Source organism: Apodemus sylvaticus, chromosome 10 (assembly GCF_947179515.1).
Source record: "Apodemus sylvaticus chromosome 10, mApoSyl1.1, whole genome shotgun sequence".
In the NCBI taxonomy this organism is placed as follows: Eukaryota; Metazoa; Chordata; class Mammalia; order Rodentia; family Muridae; genus Apodemus; species Apodemus sylvaticus.
The window spans coordinates 56875381-56895590 of NC_067481.1; the positions used below are offsets into that span (position 1 = coordinate 56875381).

General features: G+C 46.4%; 1 protein-coding gene across 3 annotated transcripts in view; it reads right to left on the reverse strand.

The window, feature by feature from the left end:
* Window positions 1-20210, reverse strand: part of Gas7 (growth arrest specific 7) — a 234128-nt gene that overhangs the window by 80322 nt on the left and 133596 nt on the right. For 2 of the 3 annotated variants that reach the window (XM_052195493.1, XM_052195494.1), the window contains exon 2: window positions 8497-8617. In XM_052195493.1, coding sequence (XP_052051453.1) covers window positions 8497-8617 — 121 coding nt within the window. Of the gene's footprint in view, window positions 1-8496; window positions 8618-20210 lie in introns of those variants that run through there. The other variant, XM_052195495.1, reaches the window with a different exon arrangement.

A 20210-nucleotide genomic window follows, 5' to 3' on the forward strand; every position in this document is an offset into this window, starting at 1 on the left:
GTTGGGATGTACTGTATGAGGGAAGGATTTTTTTTTTCAATTTAAAAGACAGAGCAAAAATAAAGGCTCTCCATGCCCATATACTCATACAAATAAAAGCACAATGCACAATTTATTCAACCAAGTATGCCAAACAACAGCATCACTCTAGTGTTACTTGGTGTTATACAGATGGACAGAAATAAAACCCCACAGACTGATGGTTTGGGTGCAGATGCTTTTCTGGGCAACTTTTATGGAGGGAGAGCTGTCAGGGCCATCCTATCTAGAGGACTGGAAAAGTATCCAATTACTTTGAACCAAGTACAGCTCAAAGAATGGTTTGCACGATTACTAGTTTTGTGGAAATCCTACCTAGAAACTCATTAGTTCTTAGTGTAATAAAGTCAAATGGGAATCCATTCACTTAAAGGAAAATTAAAATAAGAAATCAAGAAAACTACTGACTATTTGGCAAATAAACACAAGAGCTCAGTCCCTGGCTTACATCCACTCTAAGTCTCACTCACAAACATAATAAAACATTTAGGAACACCAATTCCTTGTAAAAAAAAAAAAAAAAAAAGAAGAAGAAGAAGAAGAAGATATGAAGCAAACTCCAGCTTTTCTGGGTTTTACTTGATACTTTGTAGGATAAGCAGACAATCCCTTAAAATTGTCATTTATAGTGAACATCCTTATCTAAGAGTCTATTGACTCACCCTTATACCAAGTTTAGTCATGACCACCCATGCTCCCAATTCTGAGTGCTGAAGCCTGGGTGTGTAGCCATAGCCTGACTACAATGGCCTGGTGACTTTGGGCAGAGGCTTTTCATACATGGAGGAACCCATGTCTGAATATGTGAAATTGTTAGACACTATTATGCCAGCAATCACCTTTTCTGCCAATGCCAGACAGTGAAGAGTTTTGGCTTTGCTAGTTCTTAGTAAAGAACAGGGACATGGCTGTGCTCCAATAAAATATGAAGTGAATTTGGCTTGTGAGCCTTAGTTTAGTGCCTTCAGTATTAGATGATTTGGAAGATCCCTTTTGGGATGGGTATTGAGTAAGGTCTTCTGCCACTGAACCCATTGTATGAATGCCAAGGATGCAATCCCACCCATGGCATTCTGCCTAAAGCTGTCTCTATATAGACACAGTGATGTTAGAGCCCTGCTCAAGTTCCTATCCAAGCGACTCCTGTTCAATTAGGACCTCATCTTGGAACTAGAAGCATTCACGTGGGAGGGGTGGATTCAGGCTTTCGATAAGCTGTTTGGAATCAGGTGGTCTAACCAAAAGGATGGAGAAATAGCTCTCCAAGCAGCAGTTGGGATAGGGGCTAGGCGAGGAGGTGGAGTCTGACCAATGGGAAACAGGAGATTTCCAAAGTGCAGTAGGCTCCTCCACAACCCCTCTAAAGAAGTCAACAGACCTCCTCAGCGGCTGCTGCCCACCCTGCATGTCACTGCCAGACACTAAGCTGCATGGTGTGACATCATCCCTGGCCTTGCCTTCACTTTCTTACTGCTTGGGGCTCATTACCTCCTAATAAGGTCTTAGCACTTAATCCTCTCCTCAGGCTCTGCTTTCTAGGAGAACAGGGCTAAAATATTACCTCAAATTATTCTCTTTCTTTAGGGATGAAAGACAGATAAAATAAATAGAATGACTTGGTTTAATACATATGAAGATTAGTAAATATGCTGTAAAATAGTGACTCATATGTTAAAGAGAACTGATCCTGGCTTTCTGTGCTAGTTTCAAATGTCTCTCCATTATTCAAATGGTAAAGTATCTATCATACAATATCAAGAAGGCCAGCTAAGTGGTGGAACTTCTGCCTTAGTTAATGTTTCCATTGCTGTGAAGAGAACAACATTTCATTGGGGCTAGCTTATAGGCTCAGAGGTTCAGTCCGTTATCATCAAGTCAGGAAGCATGGGCAGCAAGCAACCAGGCAGACATAGTGCTGGAGAAGGAGCTCATACTTCTCCATCTTGTTCCAAAGGCAAACAGGAGAAGACTGGCTCCCAGGCAGCTGGAGGAGGGTCCCAAAGGCCACTCCCACAGTGACACACTTCCTCCAACAAGGCCACAACCACTCCAACAAGGCCATGCTTCCTTATAGTGCCACTCCCTGGGCCAAGGATATTCAAACCACCACAGCTTCTAATAGTAATGGGAACCAGCGCTGTTATGCCAGGTCTCTTGAAACACAGCTGATGTACCAGAGGTCCTGCTACTTACAGCCGACATACACCCTGAACCTCAGTCCCCAATGGGATGGTGCTAAGAGGTGGGGACTTGAGGGATGATTAGGTCATGAGAACTCCCACTCACTTGGGACCCATGCTGTTATAAAAGAGCCCATGGACTCTTGCGTATCCTTTTTATCCACGTGAGTGCAGCAAGAGAGCCCATCTCTAGCACCCAGAGGGCAGGCTGCCACTGGACAGCCAATCTTCAGGAACTTCCATTTTGGATTTCCAAGCCTCCGGATTTTCCATGGTTTTCAAGCTACCTACCTTTTTCTCTTTTATTAAACTGGCCCAACACAGACTCTTAACACTAACCTAGGCCCCTGAATGAGTAGAATATGCTATTGAGAAGAATTCACCAGCCATGAACCACAATATACAATGCCCCAATTTAACCTCAGGCAACTTTGGAGCAATACAGAACCTCTTCAAGATGTGCATCCTGCCACTGGGGTCCCTGGCCTCCTATGATGGCACTCAGAGCCACTCTGCATGAAGAAATGCCCGGAAAGGCAGAACAGTGGGGAAGTGAAGGGAATGAGACTTTGGTTAGTGTCTCACGCATGACCTGCTGGAGTTACTGGAGAGTCTCCATAAAACCAGGATTGTAGCAGCTTACCTACCCAAGCTTCCTGCTTGGCATTTAGCTCATTCACGAAATCATCTGTCTCCCCAGGAACTTATGGTCCTCCTATTGCAAACAGTACCTGTATTTCTATTTGTTGCTGGCTTCCTTCCCCTCCTTCTATGCACTTTGTTCCCTTGCTTGTTACAACAGCACCTTGCATGGACTTGTTCCTCCCATCTTGGCCCTTCTAACTCCATATTCAGAGCTCTCTCCTACAGGCTTGCACTGGGTGGTGTGTCTGTGCCACTATTCTAAAGACATGCAAATTCTAGAACACCCTAGAATACTCAGTTGTGTATGTTGGCCACTGCACAATGGTGGCCAGCAGGGGTGGAATCCATTCTGCTCTCTGCATGCTGGACCACCCACCCACAGGATTCTCTGGACTTTCATCAATGGCCTGGATGTCCTTTGAGTCACGGGTGCATCCACCCATGTGCTGGTCATCTTTCTGAACATGCAGCAAGGAACCAAGCATGCAGCACGGGTTCACCTCCTTCCTTTGAGCTGGCCCCTTAGTATCTCCCATTCTCTCTGCCACACAAGGCAGAAAGGCAGGAGTCAGGCAATTGCCTGCCACCAGCCTGCTACATCCTGTCTGACAGTATTTGGCCCTCCCCTTTCAGGCCACCGCTGTAAATTGCACTGACCTCATTATTTCTCTTTTCATTTAGGCTGTCTACCCTGTGCTTACTGCTCCCAATCCCTACACAGCAGCATGAGAAGTCTTGCTGTAAGGTAGTGATGGGCTCCTGCCATTGTTGGAAACTTCCACTGCTTCCCGTTGCCCACTGGGAGAAGAGTGACGTTAGTCACACACACACACACACACACACACACACACACACGCTCATTCCCATGTTTCTAGCACTGCTAAGCCCATCGGCTTGCCTTCTTCCTGTTGTTTTGCCCTCTGTTTGGGCTACGACCTTGGTTAGATGCCTCTGTCATGGATCCCTCCTTGGAGTCCTCTTTGCATCCCCCCCACATACAGGTGACAGGTTCCTAATGCTTGCAGGTGTCTGCCTGTCTCTGACACCTTCGGAGCTGCAGTCTCTGAGAGTAGGGTCTGTGTCTTATTTGGTTTTGCATGCCCATAGCCCAACCCTGGCAAGTAGGGTGCAGACCTTCCTCCATGAAATCCTAAATGGTTGTGAAAGCAAGCAGATTATCAGAGGAAGGAGACACTGATGTAAACGAGGCTTTGTACAGAATACCTGTTATGTCCAAGCACCCTCTAGGGGAAGGCAGATTAGGGATTAGGGGACAGGAAGAAATCCAGGCAGCTCTTAGGATCCTTGGGTTCCGCACTGGTGATTCTACTAGCCACAGAGAGCTGTGATGCTCAGGGGAAGACATCTGCATATAGTCAAAACACACACAGGGTGTTTTCAAGCTCTTGTCACTAGTCCCCCAAACAACATAGAGTAACAACTATTTACATAGTGGATTGTTGTTATACATAATTAGAAATGACTTAAAGTCCACAGCAGGATGACTGTAGGTTCTATGCAAACACTACCCTACACTCATAAAGGTAAGGCATCTGTGTGAGTTTTGTGGGTGTTTGTTTTTTTGTTTTTAATGTGTGTATGTGTGTGTGTGTGTATCAGAGATCCTGAATATCACTTGACAGTGTTTGAAAATTATCCTCAGGGAGGATGAGAAGTGCACACACAATGGCTCGAAGCAGTGTGAGTGGGTCTGACTTGCCCACGAGCCTGGACACACAGAGGGCATGCCATGAGATAGGGAAGTTGGGACAGAAAGGGGAATCTAGCAGTGAGGTACCAACTCAGAGGCCTCAGGAGTCAGGATGTGACGTGGAGGCAAATATGCATACAAGGATCCCTTCTGCTAGGCACTCTGCTCCAGACAGGCAGGTGCCTTCAAAATGGGAGGGGGCAGCAGACAAAACAAACCCAAGAGGGGCTCTGGAAGGAGAGAAGCTGCTTGTTTCTTGACCAACCATGTAGCTATCTTTAATGATGCTCAGGGGCTACTGTGAGAGGCATTTCCCATCTTGCCCTTTCCTGGTCTTTTGTAGTTCCAGAGAGTATCACAGATCCCACAGCTCCCTTCAAACACTGCAGACCTTTTCACAGCCCTTCTCATGGGTGATCAGGCAGGTATTCATTTAAAATCTGCTTCCAGGATGGACGATATAGCACATCAATCCAGTGCTTGCCTAGAACGTGGAGTCCAGTCCCCAGCAACATACACGGACACACACTCCAGTGCCCTCGAGCATGAGCACAAAGCTTTAAGACCTGCTTCCACTATGAGCAAATGAGCAGTTTAGGGGCCATTCATCATGCTACATGTTTAAGGCTCAATAAGTATATGTTGAATTGAGCAGATAAACAGTGAATTCAACCACCACTTAATGAGTGGGTAAAGCTGGCCTGTGCCCAGAGTGCAAGATCAAGGAGTTAGGATTAGTCAATAAAAGAGAGAACATAGGAGAGGCCAGCCCTACCGGATCCATCAGGTAACCTAGCAACCAGCCCACCCTACTGCCATAGGCTGGAGACCTTAGGAAGCAAAATCATCTTTTGCAGTTTTGAATGTTCAAAAATTAAAAACAGTGAGATCTCATAACACATAAAAGTTACCTGACATTCATATTCTAGTGTCTAGACATAAAGCCCCCCCTTTGCCATATGTAAAGTTTTATTAGAACATAGCTGCACCTGCTGACATACGTACTCTTACATGACTGTTCATGCTATAGTGATAAAGTTAAGGAACTGTGACAGAGACCCTGATCTTTCAGATCTAACCTAATTAGCACCTGGTCTGTTAGAGAATCTGCTTGCCAACCTGAGGAGCACCCTATATCCCACAACCCCAAGGAAGCTCTGACCTACCGGTATATAAAAAGTCAGAATCCTGGAAGAAGGCTGTCAGATACCATCTGTGGGTATAAAATGTGGCCATGTTTCCATTCATAAGTAGAATAGTAATTAAATTAATGGCAGCACATTCCTAATACACAGTGAGTAAAAGGAATGAGTTAGACAAAAACACTCAAAGCATAGATGTCTACAATAAGTTGTTCTCACGATTTAAAGGATAGAGTGGATTACATTTGTAATTTATATTTAAAACGCTGGCATGTCTATGCTTAGAAGATAGAGAGACATAAATGTCTCAGAGGATATAAGTGACAAGTAGTGACTGGGGGGTTTTAAATATGAATTTTAAAATTAATTTTTAAAAAAATGTATGTGCATTGTGTTGAGTTTTAGATCCTGGAACAAACAGCCGAGGTGCATATTTAACATACCAAAGCAGACCTGGTTCCAGGTTCTCCCAGCACTCCTCGGTCCCTACCTGTCATACCTGCCCTCAAACCTGAACTTTCCAGCCCAGGGGCTGGGCTGCCCTTCCCTCAGACGCTATATAATCCAGGTATTTTGTTCTCTCCTCTGCTGCTCTCTCTTCTCTTCTCTCTGCATGTGTTCTTTCTCTCTTTCTCTTCTCCCTCTCTGTTTCCCTCCCCATGGTGACTTCCTTGACTTCATTCCTTGGGACCAGTGAGCTCGCCAGCCCCAGAGTGGTTTCCCAACAAACCTGCCTTTATGTAAGCGCTAATGTCACTTGAAGTGACTCATTTCATGGCAGAGAAATAACTTCTCCCATTGGTGTTTTGCCTACACATTTGTCTGTGTGAAGGTATGGACCCTTGGAACTGGAGTCACAGACAGTTATGAGCTACCTAGTGAGTGCTGGGAATTGAACTCTGGTCCTCTGAAAGAATAGTCAGTGCTCTTAACCCTCTTAACTGCAGAGCCATCTTTCCAGCCCCCAACAACTAGGGATTTTTATTGTTGATTTGAGTCTCATTTTTATTTACTGGCCTTTAAACTCTGAAAAGGTACTATTCTTTAGCAGAGAAAAAGAGAGAGAGAGAGAGAGAGAGAGAGAGAAAGAGAGAGAGAGAACCCAGAAAGGCACTTTCTCTATTTTTCTTTGCAACAGACTGCCTAATTTGAAACAAGAACAAATCCACCCAAATTCTTTCTCTTGAGCTCATCCAGTCCAAACTCTGCACTGCACAGATGGAGATCTGCGCTCAGACACCCACTCCCCGGGGGGAACGGCACTGAAGTAGTTGCTCCCCAAGGGGAGGTGCATTCAAACAGCCACAGGCACCCCTGAAACATCTAGGCTCCCTGAGCATGGTGGAGCTGCTCAAGTGTCTGTTTTGAGGAAGTGTGAGATTAGAACAGCTACAAACAGCTCTACTTCCCTTTTCCTAGAAACCTTGGTCACCTCTCTTCATGGAGGACATGCTGCTGAGCAAGCAGGTTAGGGGGCTTGTGGCAGGGACAAGACAGCCACCCAAAGCAGCAACTGCCTGCTTCTCCGTGTCTTGGCCGCACCTATCTTCTCACTGACACCCCCTCTCAGCACAGGCTCAAAATCAGAAACCATATTAACAACATCCACAGCCCCGGATGGCAAGATAGAGGCATGACGTCATGGACACAGAAGACAGAGGTAAAGCCGAGACTGGACCCACAGGCAGAAGTTCACCTTCTGCTCGAGCACATGGGTTTAGGATGCCCACCATATTCAATTTCCCTTCTGTTGCATCTCCTGGTTTTCTTGAGGTGAAGTCCTTGGGGACGTAGGGAGGTCAGGACTTTTCAGATGCCTTATTCTTCTGCCTTCAACCTGAACAGTATCCTTTTTTAACTTGTAATAAGACCAGCTATTCTGCACAACACTTAAAAATCATCTCCACATTGTAGTCATTTGGAAGGTCCAGGAAAATTTTAACTATTTGGAGGCATGGCGTTCCAGTTCTATTCAACTCACAGACATGTGGGGAGTGGTTTGGTGGATGGATGTAGGCTTCTAATCCTAGCACCTGGGAGGCTTCCTGTTCCAGGAGAATCACCATGCATTCAAAACCAGTCTGGGCTAAATGGTGGATTCTAGAACAGCTGACCAACCAAATGAGACCATGTTTCAAAAAAATGAAGAGAGAAGAGAGGAAGGAAGGCAAGAGTATGGAGAAGACAAGGGGTTGGGGTAGGGGGCAGGGACTCCGTGCTAAGGGAGAGAATGAATGATCCCCACATAGCCCCACCATTGCTAAACAGGCAATCCACAAAGCAGCAGCCAGTGAGATACTTAGGTTGAGAAAAGAGTGTTACAGTAAAATTAAAGAGAGTATTTGCAGTCTCTGTTCTGGACCCTCAGTACCATGAGAACATCAGAGTTCCTAGACAATGTGGATTACCTTGACCTATAGAACTAGCTTCTGAGGTCATTTCTGAACAGTGCAGAACCTAGATCCTAAGGTTGAGTTCAAATGAAAGTAGGTGTGAGGTGTCAGGAATCCTGGGAATCTTGAAAGACAGCTGTCCTTTGGAGTTGCTTCCAGAATACAGACCCAGGCCCTAACATCCAGCACCAGGGACAAGCAGGATTCTGCTGTAGCCCTAGGCATATGTTAAACATTCCTAGAACCAAGGGGTTAAGATGCCAGGTTACTTTTCCTTGGGTCAAATTTATCAAGAAAAAGCCTCAATCCAGAGGGTGGAGAGGGAGGGCGAAAAGCACCTCTAGGAAGAGGCAGGTTAGAAAAGGCTGCTCCTGAGTGGGACTCACCATTGGTAGTCGTGTTGACATAGTAACGGCGGCCCTGAGGAGACAAGTAGCTGTGCCAGCCGGGAGGAAGGATGACCGTCTGGCTCTCCTCTCCTGGCGGAGGGGGGACCATCCCAGGCTTCTGTTGAAAAAAAAAAAAGGAAGGGGTCAGACACATTTGCCATTTTCACAACCATTTTGAACCACGAAACCACTTTGAAATCGCTCAAGTGGGAGAGGATGGCCTGCAGGCCTCTTTGGGGGCAGGTGACATGTATTATAGACCCCACCCCCAGAAGGCATGGCTTTACCAGAGCAGACAAAAGAATTGCCCTTCTTCCCTACCAGACACTGCAAAAAATAATCACAGGGGGGTGCGTTTGCCAGGGGGCCTGTCACTCCACATGCCCCATTGTGGACTGCAGTCTACACCCGCTGTGGACTGTGCAGTCTACGCTCCATAGGACCACTGAGTACAGCGGCAGACAGCCCCAGGCCTGCTGTGCAAACCTAGCAGAAGTAATTAATGCAAGTCGCGGCAGAACGAAGTGTAAAACATTCTATAATAAAGTTGAGAGTCTGTGAGAGCTGGCTTGGGTTCTCTCTCCAAGTGCCGTGTCACTGTGGCAAAGGGAACCAGAATTTTTAAGACAAACTAGACACTATAGGCTTGATTCTTGTTACCCAGGCATAAGATTCATCTAAAAAGGCAGAAGAATGTGTCAGCGAGAGCATTAGGCGTAATGCAGGTACATGTTGTAACAACATCTGTGATTCCTCAGTGGTAGGATTATGGGCGATTTTATTATCTTTTTTTTTACTTATATTTTCCATGTAAATCTCCAATAAACACAGAAATAAAGGCTCTCAGCTAAGGAACATTTAAAAATTAAGACAGAGGATCCAAATTAGCCCACACAATTGCTGTGCCTTATGGAGAAGGTAGTGACAGAAATCAGAATTCCAGCCACAAAAGTCCAAGAGTTTTTTTTTAGAAAAACCTGTTTAGAAACACAAGGGCCAGCCACCTGGTCCTCAGTGTCCTCAGTGTCCCCTGCTGTGCACAGGAGCAGCTCCTTCCAGTTACTAATGACCAATATGTAGGAAAGCAGGATCATGGTTAAAACTGAAGCAATGAAGTATGCACGCAGGTGCCCCTCTCCTGCCCGCTCCTCAGGCGTTGTCTCAGCATCCTGGGCTGTCTCTGTACCATAAGAGGAAAGTGCTGCTGGGAATAAACATGGCTCCCTCAGCCCTCGGTGTAGCTATGAATTCTCACAACTGTTCCTCTGTGCTCAGAGGTGTGTCTCCTGCGCAGGCGCCTGCTGAGCCCACAGCTTCTCTTTGATCATGTGTGAAAGACCACACTCTAGACAGGTGACAGTGAGGTACACAGCAGCTGGGCTGGAAGTGCTGTGGAGCCCTCCTCGCTGGCGCAGACCGTAGTACACCCAGCACAAATACACCCGAGAACAAGTGAGTCTGGCCCTGCACACCTCTCTAGTGCCTCCTGGCCTGGAAGATGGCCAGAATACAGGTTATGTAAATAGTGGGGTGATGAGCAGAGATGGAGTGAAAAGCTGGGTGGGATGGGGCAGGCCTGGGATTGGATCATGAGTCTGAGGCTAACCTAGGCTACATAACAAGCCTCTATCTCAAAAAACCAAGAGTTAATGAATCAGAAGAGAAAGGAAGAAAGCAAGGGAGGGAGGAATGGAGGAGGGAAGGAGAGAAATAGAGGAGAAAAAGAGGAGAGGGAGGGGGGAGGGAGGGAGGGAGGGAGAGAGAGAGAGAGAGAGAGAGAGAGAGAGAGAGAGAGAGAGAGAGAGAGAGATCCTGCATACATAGTGTTGGTACCGAGACTGCTGGCAGACAGGTGACCTGTACTGCAGAGTAGGCAGGCGGACCTTTGTGTAGAAAAACCAACATTTTGGCAGGCCGCGGGGATGCGGTGGAGATGTGGGCCACAACGAGATACACCAGGCCAAACAGTTCCACGTGGGACTTTATTTAAGATGGGGAAAGGGGTAGTGGGCGGGAAGAAGGAAGGAAAGAGAAAGAGGGAGAAACGCTGCCCAGTTATATATGGGTGATGACATAGATTACAGGTAAAGATGGGCCATTGAATTCTGGGTATATGGCGGCTGTTGCCTTGGCAACAGGCCTATAGTTCTAATTGTCGCCTATATGATGTCATAGGCCTTGCAGGTCTCGGTGTCAACACATAGGGCTCTGGAAATAAAGTGAAGGCAGTGGTAGGCAGGGGGTTCTGAAGACATGTTTTTGCTGGGGAGTCTTCCAGACCCAGAGGGGGGAGATGTCTGATCTTCTTTCCTTGAGCCTAACATCACGGGGCAGCATAGAAGGTCCATGGTGAGGCCTGGGAAGCGGCTGAAGGTGGTTAAGCCAGACTAACAGCTCACAGGAAGGCATTGCACAGAGAGGATCCAGGGACGCAGTGTAAACAGCCTCAGGCTCAAAGCATCCCTGGTGCCAACCCTACCTTAACCAAGCAGCCACCGCTTGCCCTCAGGCAAGTGACTCAGTCAGGCTATTTTCACATCTATGAAGCAAAAGATGCTAAAGTTGGTCCAGGTGTGGACCCCTCTGGGGGAGATCGTAACGCACTCAGAGACCAAAAGAGAGTACACCTCCAGGGTTGCTCAAGAGATGGGGGAATCTCATTGGAAGGGGTACACAGATGCTGGCTCTACCCTCTCTCCCAGGCGCTACTCTCTGAGAGTTGAAGTCCAGGCAGATATACTGAGCTCCCCTCCAATTGCCCCTTCAGCATGTCTGAAGCATCACCCTCAACAGCTCTTCTCTGAGGTCTCTGCTGCCAACAGTACCTGAGGAATACTTGAAAGGGCGGCCAGCACCATCTGGAGCTGACTAATGTTGGGAAGGCTGCTCAGGGAAGAGTCCTGTAGGCTAAGAGAGAGAGAGTAGACTGAGCCTTCTGATAGCCCAGAGGCCCAGCTTTGAAGGAACTGTAAGGAGCCTGACCCTCCTCAGATTCCCCATACTTTTTGGAATGACTAATTTGTCTGTCTAACTTGGTGAGCTCATAGGAAGCCTCAGTTTATACACAGTTTATACATGGGTGACCACCAAGGTACACTGCCTTGAGGTCTCTCCTCTTTAGGGAGTGCAGGGATCTTTGGGGAAGGGCTGAGGCATAGTGCTGGGCCAGGAAAACCATGGACAGGGTGGGAAAGCACCCACTGGCTGGGCCTAGTTCCGAAACTGGCTGCTGTGCTAAGGCTGGTTGTGAAACAGCCACCAACTGGCTGGCTCTCCCTCCTGGCCATCGGACTGCCTTGCCTTCATCTCCAGAGTATGCTGCCGCCCTCTTGTCTGTTTCTTTCCTAGGAAGAAGTCCTTCTTGCTAGCTGACCCCCACCAATCAGGAGTCAGAAGATGCTGGAGACAGCTGAGGAGTCCTTTCCCCTCGGGAATGAAAACAAGCATCTGAACAAGGTGCACATGAGCAGTCAGGGCAGAAGTATTCACAAAGGCCAAACGGTGGAGACAACACAAAAACCATCCTTTAGGAGATGGATAAAACTCAGGACAGCTACACAATGGAATATTATTCAGAAATGAAAAAGAATAAGGTCCCAGTTCTCACTACACCATGGCTGGGCCTTAAAGTCATCATGCTGAGTGAAAGAAATCAGATCACAAAAGCCACATTCAGTCTCTTTCCATTATGTGACATGTGACATGTGCAGAGCAGGCAATGCCACAGAATACGCTAGTGACTACAGAGGGATATGGCCTGGAAGATGGATACAGGGTGTGTGAGTATATGAGTGTGTGTGTGTGTGTGTGTGTGTGTGAAAATGGTCTAAAATAGGGAGAAGTCATGGTTACACAATATAATGAGTCATAAATGCTATGCATGGTTAACTATATATATATGTATATAGAGGACCCAGGTTCGATTCCCAGAATTCATATCTTGGCTCACAAAATAAGCAAACAGGTCTGTAACTCCAGTTCCAGGGGGATCTGATGTCCTCTTCTGGGCTCTATAGGCAATGCATACATGTGCTGCACAGACATAGATGTGATGCTCAGACATACATACAGGTAAACACTCACATGCATAAAATAAAAATAAAACTTTTAAAAATATGCAAAGGCACAATTTTATAACCTCATCACCTGACAGTCTTCATGTAAGAGCCCCAAGTGTCAGTGGTCCTCACTCTTATGGCCTTGGAGGGGCAGGAACAGTAGCCTTCTGAGAGATCTGCCCACAGCCACCAAAAGGGTAGAGTGTGGTTGACCACCTAGCAATTAGGGAATCCCTTGAATTTCTTCCCTAATTAGCTCCCTCTCTGGTTACATCCTTCCCTTTTGTGCTGGCTGGTTTTATGTCAACTTGACACAAGAAGGGTTATTTGGAAAGAGGAACCTCAATTGAGAAAATGCCCTCATTAGATTGGCCTGCAGGAAAACCTGTGGTACATTTTCTTGATTTTTAATTGATGTGGGAGGGCCCAACTTACTGTGGGCTGTGCCACCCCTGGGCTGGTGATCCTGGGTTCTATAAGCAAGTAAGCTGAACATCCATGAGTAGAAAATCAATACGCATGCTCTCTACTTCAGTTCCTACTTCCAGGTTCCTGTTCTAACTTTCCTTGATGACAGGAGCGTGACCTGAGAGTTGTACACTGAAATACCACCCCTACTCCCAGTTAATTTTGGTCTCGATGTTTTTCCTCACAGCCATAGAAACCCGATTAGGACACATTCCTTCTCCTGGCCCTTGAGTCTCCTCTCCTCAGCTTGCTTGCCTCTTTCCCATGGGAAGAACAAGGAAGAATGTAAGGAAGTACCACAGTAGGGCCACAGCTCCTAGAACAGACCAGATCAGAGGGAGCTGAATGGGGTGTGTGTTAGTGATGTTTCCTGCTAGGGGAGGCTTTCTGAGTGCAGCACATAGGATGTCTCTGCTGGAATTATAAAATCATGCCTCTGCCTCTGGAAGGAGCCATCCTGGGCCTGAGTGCAAGGCTGGGTTTCAGTCCTTCCCACTCTCCCTTCATTTCTTCAAGAAACAACATGCTTAGATACAGGCTCACACTCTGAGGATATAAGGGAAGGCTTCAGCCTTTTGTCTCTCCTCCAAATGGGCGTAAAGGTCCTCTGTGGTGTCACGCCAGACAGCATGCTATTTTTAAAATGCTGGGTAATATACTGTGTGAATAGACGTGGCACACCTGTTTATATATTGAGCCTACGATGGATGCTTGTGTTGTTTCCACTTTGGAGACTTGGTAAATAACAGTGTTATAAACACTTGGACCTTACCCTACTTCATACGTTATATCAAGAAGTTTGTAGACCACCTCAAAATCCCAGTCTAAGCTAGATGCCTGCACAACTGAAATCCTGGCACTCAGGAAGCTGAGGCAGGAGGATCACCTGTTCAAGACTAGTTTGAGAAACACAATGAGACTCTGCCTTCAAACACCAAAGGCTGGGAATGTAGGGTGCTTGTTTCTGTTAGCAAAGAAACAAACAGAAACCAAATAAGCCCAGGTCTAGTAGGGTTCTCAAAGAGATCTGAAGTAGGTCTGATTTCTGTGTATCTATAAGGACTCTTTAGTACAAAGGCCCTGGGTCTAGTGCTTTACATATCATTATGTCTGTATTAATGATGCTTTTTAAAGTAAGGTTTGTCATAGTCAGAGGTTTAATGATGTGCACAATATTGTACAGATAATTAAATGGTTAAACCAAATGACTTTAAAATATTGCTTTGAGGCTGAGAGTATTGCTCATTGGCAGAACATAGACTTAGTGTGCCCTGGGTTCAGTCCAAGAACACAAAAACATCACTCACTCAGTCAGTCAAACCGACCAACTAAAATTAGCTTGCTTCTAGAAAATTCTGCCCAGTTACTAGATGCCAAGTTACCTTCAGCCCATCTCCTGCCAACAGCCAACACTCATCTCCATGTCAGCACTTGTCCACCTGAGCTACGACTCCCACAAGGAGAATGACAGCTCAGGCCTGAACCTCCTGCTTGTCTCACAGTCTCCAAAGGAGCATATGCCTTCCCAGGAGAAGCGCAAAAATATCACCACCCTCACCCAGACGTCACGTTCATTCCCCGGCTGCCGGCTGACTTCCTTATCTCCTTATTTTAAACACACACACACACACACACACACACACACACACACACACAAATTCCTCCTAATGGTGGTACTGACTCCTTTTGGAAAACAGCAAGCAAGCAAGTAATCGATATCACCCAATGTTCAAAAAGAAATGCCTCATCAGGACTTGGTGGCACACACCAGTAATCCCAGCATTCAGGAGGCTGAGACAGGAGGATGGTCAACTCAGGATCAGCCTGGGCTGCCTCATGAGTCTGAGGCCAGGCAAGGCTACATCATGAGTTCTTGTCTCAAGTAAACAAACAAACAAACAAAAAACCCAAATAAAACATCTAAAAATCAATCACCAAACAAACACACAAAGAAGCAAAGCAAAACAAAACCCAGCAAAACACACAATACCCCAAACAAAAAAAAAACCCAAGTGTGATCAGCAGCTCAGCACATGCTAAACCTCTGGTTTGACACTACCAGATTGAGACAGTTTGCATCCTGAGTCCTTGGTTCACTATGCACCAGAGCTACTCCAATACGGCATTACTGGGAGCAACTGAGAGAAACCGCCACCTCTGAAATAGACATCAGGAGGGAATCTAAAACTTCAATCAATATGATTTGTAAAAGAGGTGGTGTTGAGTGGTACAACTACTTACGAAAGAGAAGGATCTTATTCCTTAACCCCATGCCCTCCTCAGACTATTTAAAGAAAGACTCCAGGATGTATCCACAGCCTCCAGTAAGTTCCGACCCCTCTAGTAAGCTCCCCAGAGCCTTCTCTACTCTTCACATTCAAGTTCATCCTGGGACACCACCTCCACCTGCGGGATGCTTCTGGGAGCACCTGCCTCTTACCTTCTGAAGCAGCGAGCGAGCGAATGCTACCTGCAGATGTTCACCGTGGCCTCCAGACACTTGATTTAGCAGCGGATCAGAGAGTTTTAAGGTCCCCAGTTCCTTGTCTTCTCACACCCCAAACCCAGCAGCAATGGGAGCTCTAAAGAAAGGCATATCCACAGGGCTCTGCACCCCCTCTCCCCCCACCCCCCAGATCTATATATAACACCTCTGAAGTTGTCAGCCTAACGAGCCACTTTCTGGCAGACCCGTTGCCATGACAATGACTGCTAATGAGCCCAGTGCTGTGATTGGCACTGCTTGAAGGCTCCTCCACAAAGGACTTGCCAGCACATTCTTCCTTCCCAACCATGTAGCCAGCTGGACATCCAGAAGTAGCCAGGATATGGCTGGAAGCCGCTTGATGGATTCAGGCACTAGCGATTAGTTTATTGTTCGCATACCCCGAGTAATCCCAAACATGATGTCAGAAGTGGCCTCTACGACCATTTCTGTACTCAGCAAGGGTCACGGGAGCAAAGAGACACTAAGAAGATCAAGCCTCAGCTGGGACAGGTGTGATGGTCACACCTGGGTATAATCTTAGCACCTGGAAGACTGGGGCAGTTGTCATGAGTTCAAGGCCAGCCTGGGCTACATGCTGAGACCCTTTCTCAAACAAACAAAAATAAGAGTAGCTGGGCCATTCTTTCTGCTGGACACCTGTTCATGGTAGGAGGACTCCCACACAAAGCTAGCTGCCCGTGGTGGCCCTGCCTCCAGCAACGAGATGTCACCTGCTTCAACTTTTGGTTTACAAGAATGCTGGGCCTCTTCTCTTTATCTTGCTGGTGAAGCTACTGTTCCTTCAGCTCTATCTAATCAAAAATTGCAAGTCACGGGAGAGGGCTGTGGAGGAAGTAGGGTACACCCAAGGGTGGCACAGCACGTCTGAGAGTGGCTGTTTTCATAGCATTAGGCTGGACTCCGGCGGGGTTGTCTTCATGTTCTTCTGAAAGCTGAAATTCAGAGACTTGGCCAGAAGGAGGGGGCCAGGGATCTAACATTCCCATAAACAAAGAAACAAACAACAGATGAGATTCAGGAAGGCAGTGACACACTCCTCTTCTTCACAGTTTAGTCTCAGCCCACAACCCGGAACATTGAATGAGAAGTGAATGAATGAATGAATGAATGAATGCTGGAAACAGATGCGAGGTGACCATTTCATCCAGACTGAGACAGAAGAATTTCACATTCATTCAGGGCTGCCCTCAGCTAATAACAGGACACTGCTTCAAACAGATTTAAAAAAAAAAAAAAACTACAAAACGAAAGCAGAATGGATTTTAGCCAGGTACCATTGTGCAAACCTGTAATCCCAGTGCTCTGGGATGTGGAGGCAGGAAGATACCAGAGTTCATGGCCAGCCTGGGCTATACAGTGGGACCTTTTTTTCAAAGGAAAACAAAAGACCCCTCTAGCATATTATGGACTAGAATTTTACATGCAGCCAAGTTTTCTTTTTAAAGAAAAAGTGGCAGAAGAAAAAGTGGCAGAAGCATAATCATCAACAGACAAAGATTCTCGGAATATCATTCCTCTCTTTTCCACAGCAAAGGGAAAAGAAATTGTGTCTCCCACTGCCCACAAGGACCCTGTTCCAGAACCCCACAGATATCTAATCCCCAGGAGCTCTATCTCCTTGTTTAACTTTACAAAGCATTTACACCATAGCCTATGTGTATCCTTTTGCACACGTTAACGGACTTCTACACCAGGGTTATGCCTATAACTCCAGCACTTGGGAACCAGAGGCAGGACTAGTCCTGTGAGTCTGAGGCATGGCCTACAAAAGAAGTTCCAGGACATTCAGAACTTCAGAGCAAGACACTGTATTGAACAAAAATAACCCCCCAAAATCTCCACAAGTATTTCCTGAGAATATGCCACTGAAAACAATGTAAACGTGGTAGAGTTACACGAGGCACTTTGGAAACGGTGATGAAAAAGTCCATTGTGTTCAGCAGAAGCACAATTTCCCTCCTAAATATTCCCAATGAGCAAGTGCTGGAACCTGCGGGCACAGGGTGCTTGGAAGATGCTCTCCAATGTCTGGAAGTTTAAGGAGAAATGAATATGAAGAAAGAGGAAGTCGTAGTCAAAGGAACCGAGGTAGATCACTGGAAGCAACTGCTGGGAGACGGCCCAATGGGTGAAGTGCTTGCTGTCTGAGCATGCCTGAGCTCAGACCCCCACAACTCCCGTAAAAGCCAAGTATAGCTGTTGCAGATCTGTAGTTTCAGCACTTGGAGGAGATAGGAAGATGCCAGGAGCTAGCTAGCTAGACAGCCTGACCTATCTGTGAGCTAATCAGACCCTAAAGACAAAGTGGAGTAGCACTGAAATAGGAACACCTAGATACCAGCCTTAACATGGGCTCCCACAGGTGAGTGCACCCGCACACACATGCACTGATGCACAGGTGAGCACACCTGCACTCAAGTGCACTTATGTATAAGAATGATCTGAATGGGCCAGGAAGTTGGTTCAGTGGCTAAGTGTGTTTGCCACACAAGTTTGACAACCCAACTTTGATCCCAGGAACGCATATAAAAAGTTGGATGTGGTGGCACACACCTAAAGAAAAGTGGGAGGCATGGACAGAATTGCCCAAAAGCTCATGGGCCAATGTGTTGGTCAGCTTTTCAGCAACTTGACACAAATTAGAGGACTCTGGGAAGGACTCTCAACTGAGAAAATGGCTCCATGAAACTTGACTCTAGGCAAGTCTGTTGGGCATCTTCTTGATTAATGATCACTGTGGGTGGTGCCACCCCTGAGCTGGTAATACTGGGTTGTCTAAGCAAGCAGGCTGAACCAGCCATAGAGAGAAATTCCCCCATGACCTCTGCTTCAGTTCCTGCTGCCAGGGCCTACCTTGGGATCCTGCCCTGATTTCTATCGATGGGCCTTGATACAGAAATGTAAGATGATATAAAGCCTTTCTTCCTCAAGCTACTTCTGGTTATGGTGCTTTATTGCAGCAACAGAAACTGTAAGCAAGAAAACCAGCAAGTGTGAAGTATGCAGTTCTGTGCCTAGAACAAAAGAAACCTCAACAAGGTAGAAGGCAGGAACTGACTGGGAAACACGTCCTCTGACCTCCCTATACATGCCCATACATATGCACTGCACACACGAACACTCTTGAACACACGCACATGCACATATTCATGCAAATAAGTATAAGCAAAATTAAAAAATTGTTACACAATTAAGTTTGCAAGTTGTTGCTTATATAGAGGTTGAAAAACATGTGACAATCACTTCAAGTAATACCAGAAAATATCAATGTCAAGAGGCAAGAGAGTCAGAGGGCTCCTGCTCTTCTATCTGCCCTGGTTCTGTTTCTACAGTCCTCAGGTAGAACAACACTGAGAAGTGTGGGGTCTTTAAGAGGTAGCACAGGTATTCTCTCTCTCTCTCTCTCTCTCTCTCTCTGTTACACACACACATACTCTTACAAATAGACATTAATACACACACTCTCACACACATTCATACATACTCATTCACACATTCACACAGTCACACACACACTCATACATACTCACCCACACAACACATACACACACACACACACACACACACACACTTATCCTACACATAACCTCTCTCTTATTATGACTTAGCATAAGGCTTTATCAGAAGCTGATGAAAGCTCTGTGTTTCCAGACTTCCAAAGCCATGAGCTACATAAACCTCGTTCTGTTTTCTTTATATGGAACCCGGTTAGAACAACACACAAATTAACTAAACAGGTTTCCTAGAAAAAAATTCTTCTTCCGAGGCATGGTGCTACTTACTACTCAGCTGTAATCCTAGCACTTGTGTGGCTGAGGCAGGAGATTACAAATTCAAGGCTAGCTAATCTGATGGTTTAGCTACACAGTATGTTCCTCATGACTCAAACAACCCTCTGTGTTCTCCAGTTTCCTCCCCCAAAGTCATCAGACACCGCTCAGTTGGCTTCCTTTTTATCCCTTGGTATCTGGTGTCTGATTGTCTCCTCCCTGAAGACTGAAGCCTCCTGACTACAGTATGGACAGTCAGTTTCTACAGGGGATTCTTAGCCAAGGAATCCACTGAAGTTGGACAACCTAGGGCTCAGGGAAACTCCAGCAGGAAATTAGGGCTTTCCAAACACCTCAATTGCCACTCATTTGCCTCCTGATCATTTTGTCACAGCCAAAATCTCAGAAGGCTGTCTCCTAGGCTGGGGCTGGGTGAGCCTGCATCTTGTAGGCACCTCTAGCTGGCTCCTGTATGGAAAGCGGACACATGTACAAGGTTCACTTCCAGCTTTTATCAAGAAGATACAAAGACCATCAGTCATTAGGATCACTGAACCTGGAGACGTACTGTGCAAGGGCCAGTTCAAATGGGTTCTAGGCCAGTTAATTGGCAATGCAAGCCACGGATGCCAGACTCCTTCTCTTGTCTGAGATGGTTAGTTCTTTCTGCTGCTGGCATCTGCCCGGTGCCACTATAAGGATAACAACAGATGATAGATATCATTTCTTTTGCTTCTTCTAGCAGAATCTCGGCAATGACAAAGCAGCACAACTTTGCTATTGATATAAGAGTCACTCTGCCTCTAGCAGAGGTTGGAGCAAATATGACTCCTAAAAACAGAACTCCTCTAGCGTCAGGATAGAACTCTTTCTTCACCTTGAAGCCTCTGCTGAGGGGTCCCAGAG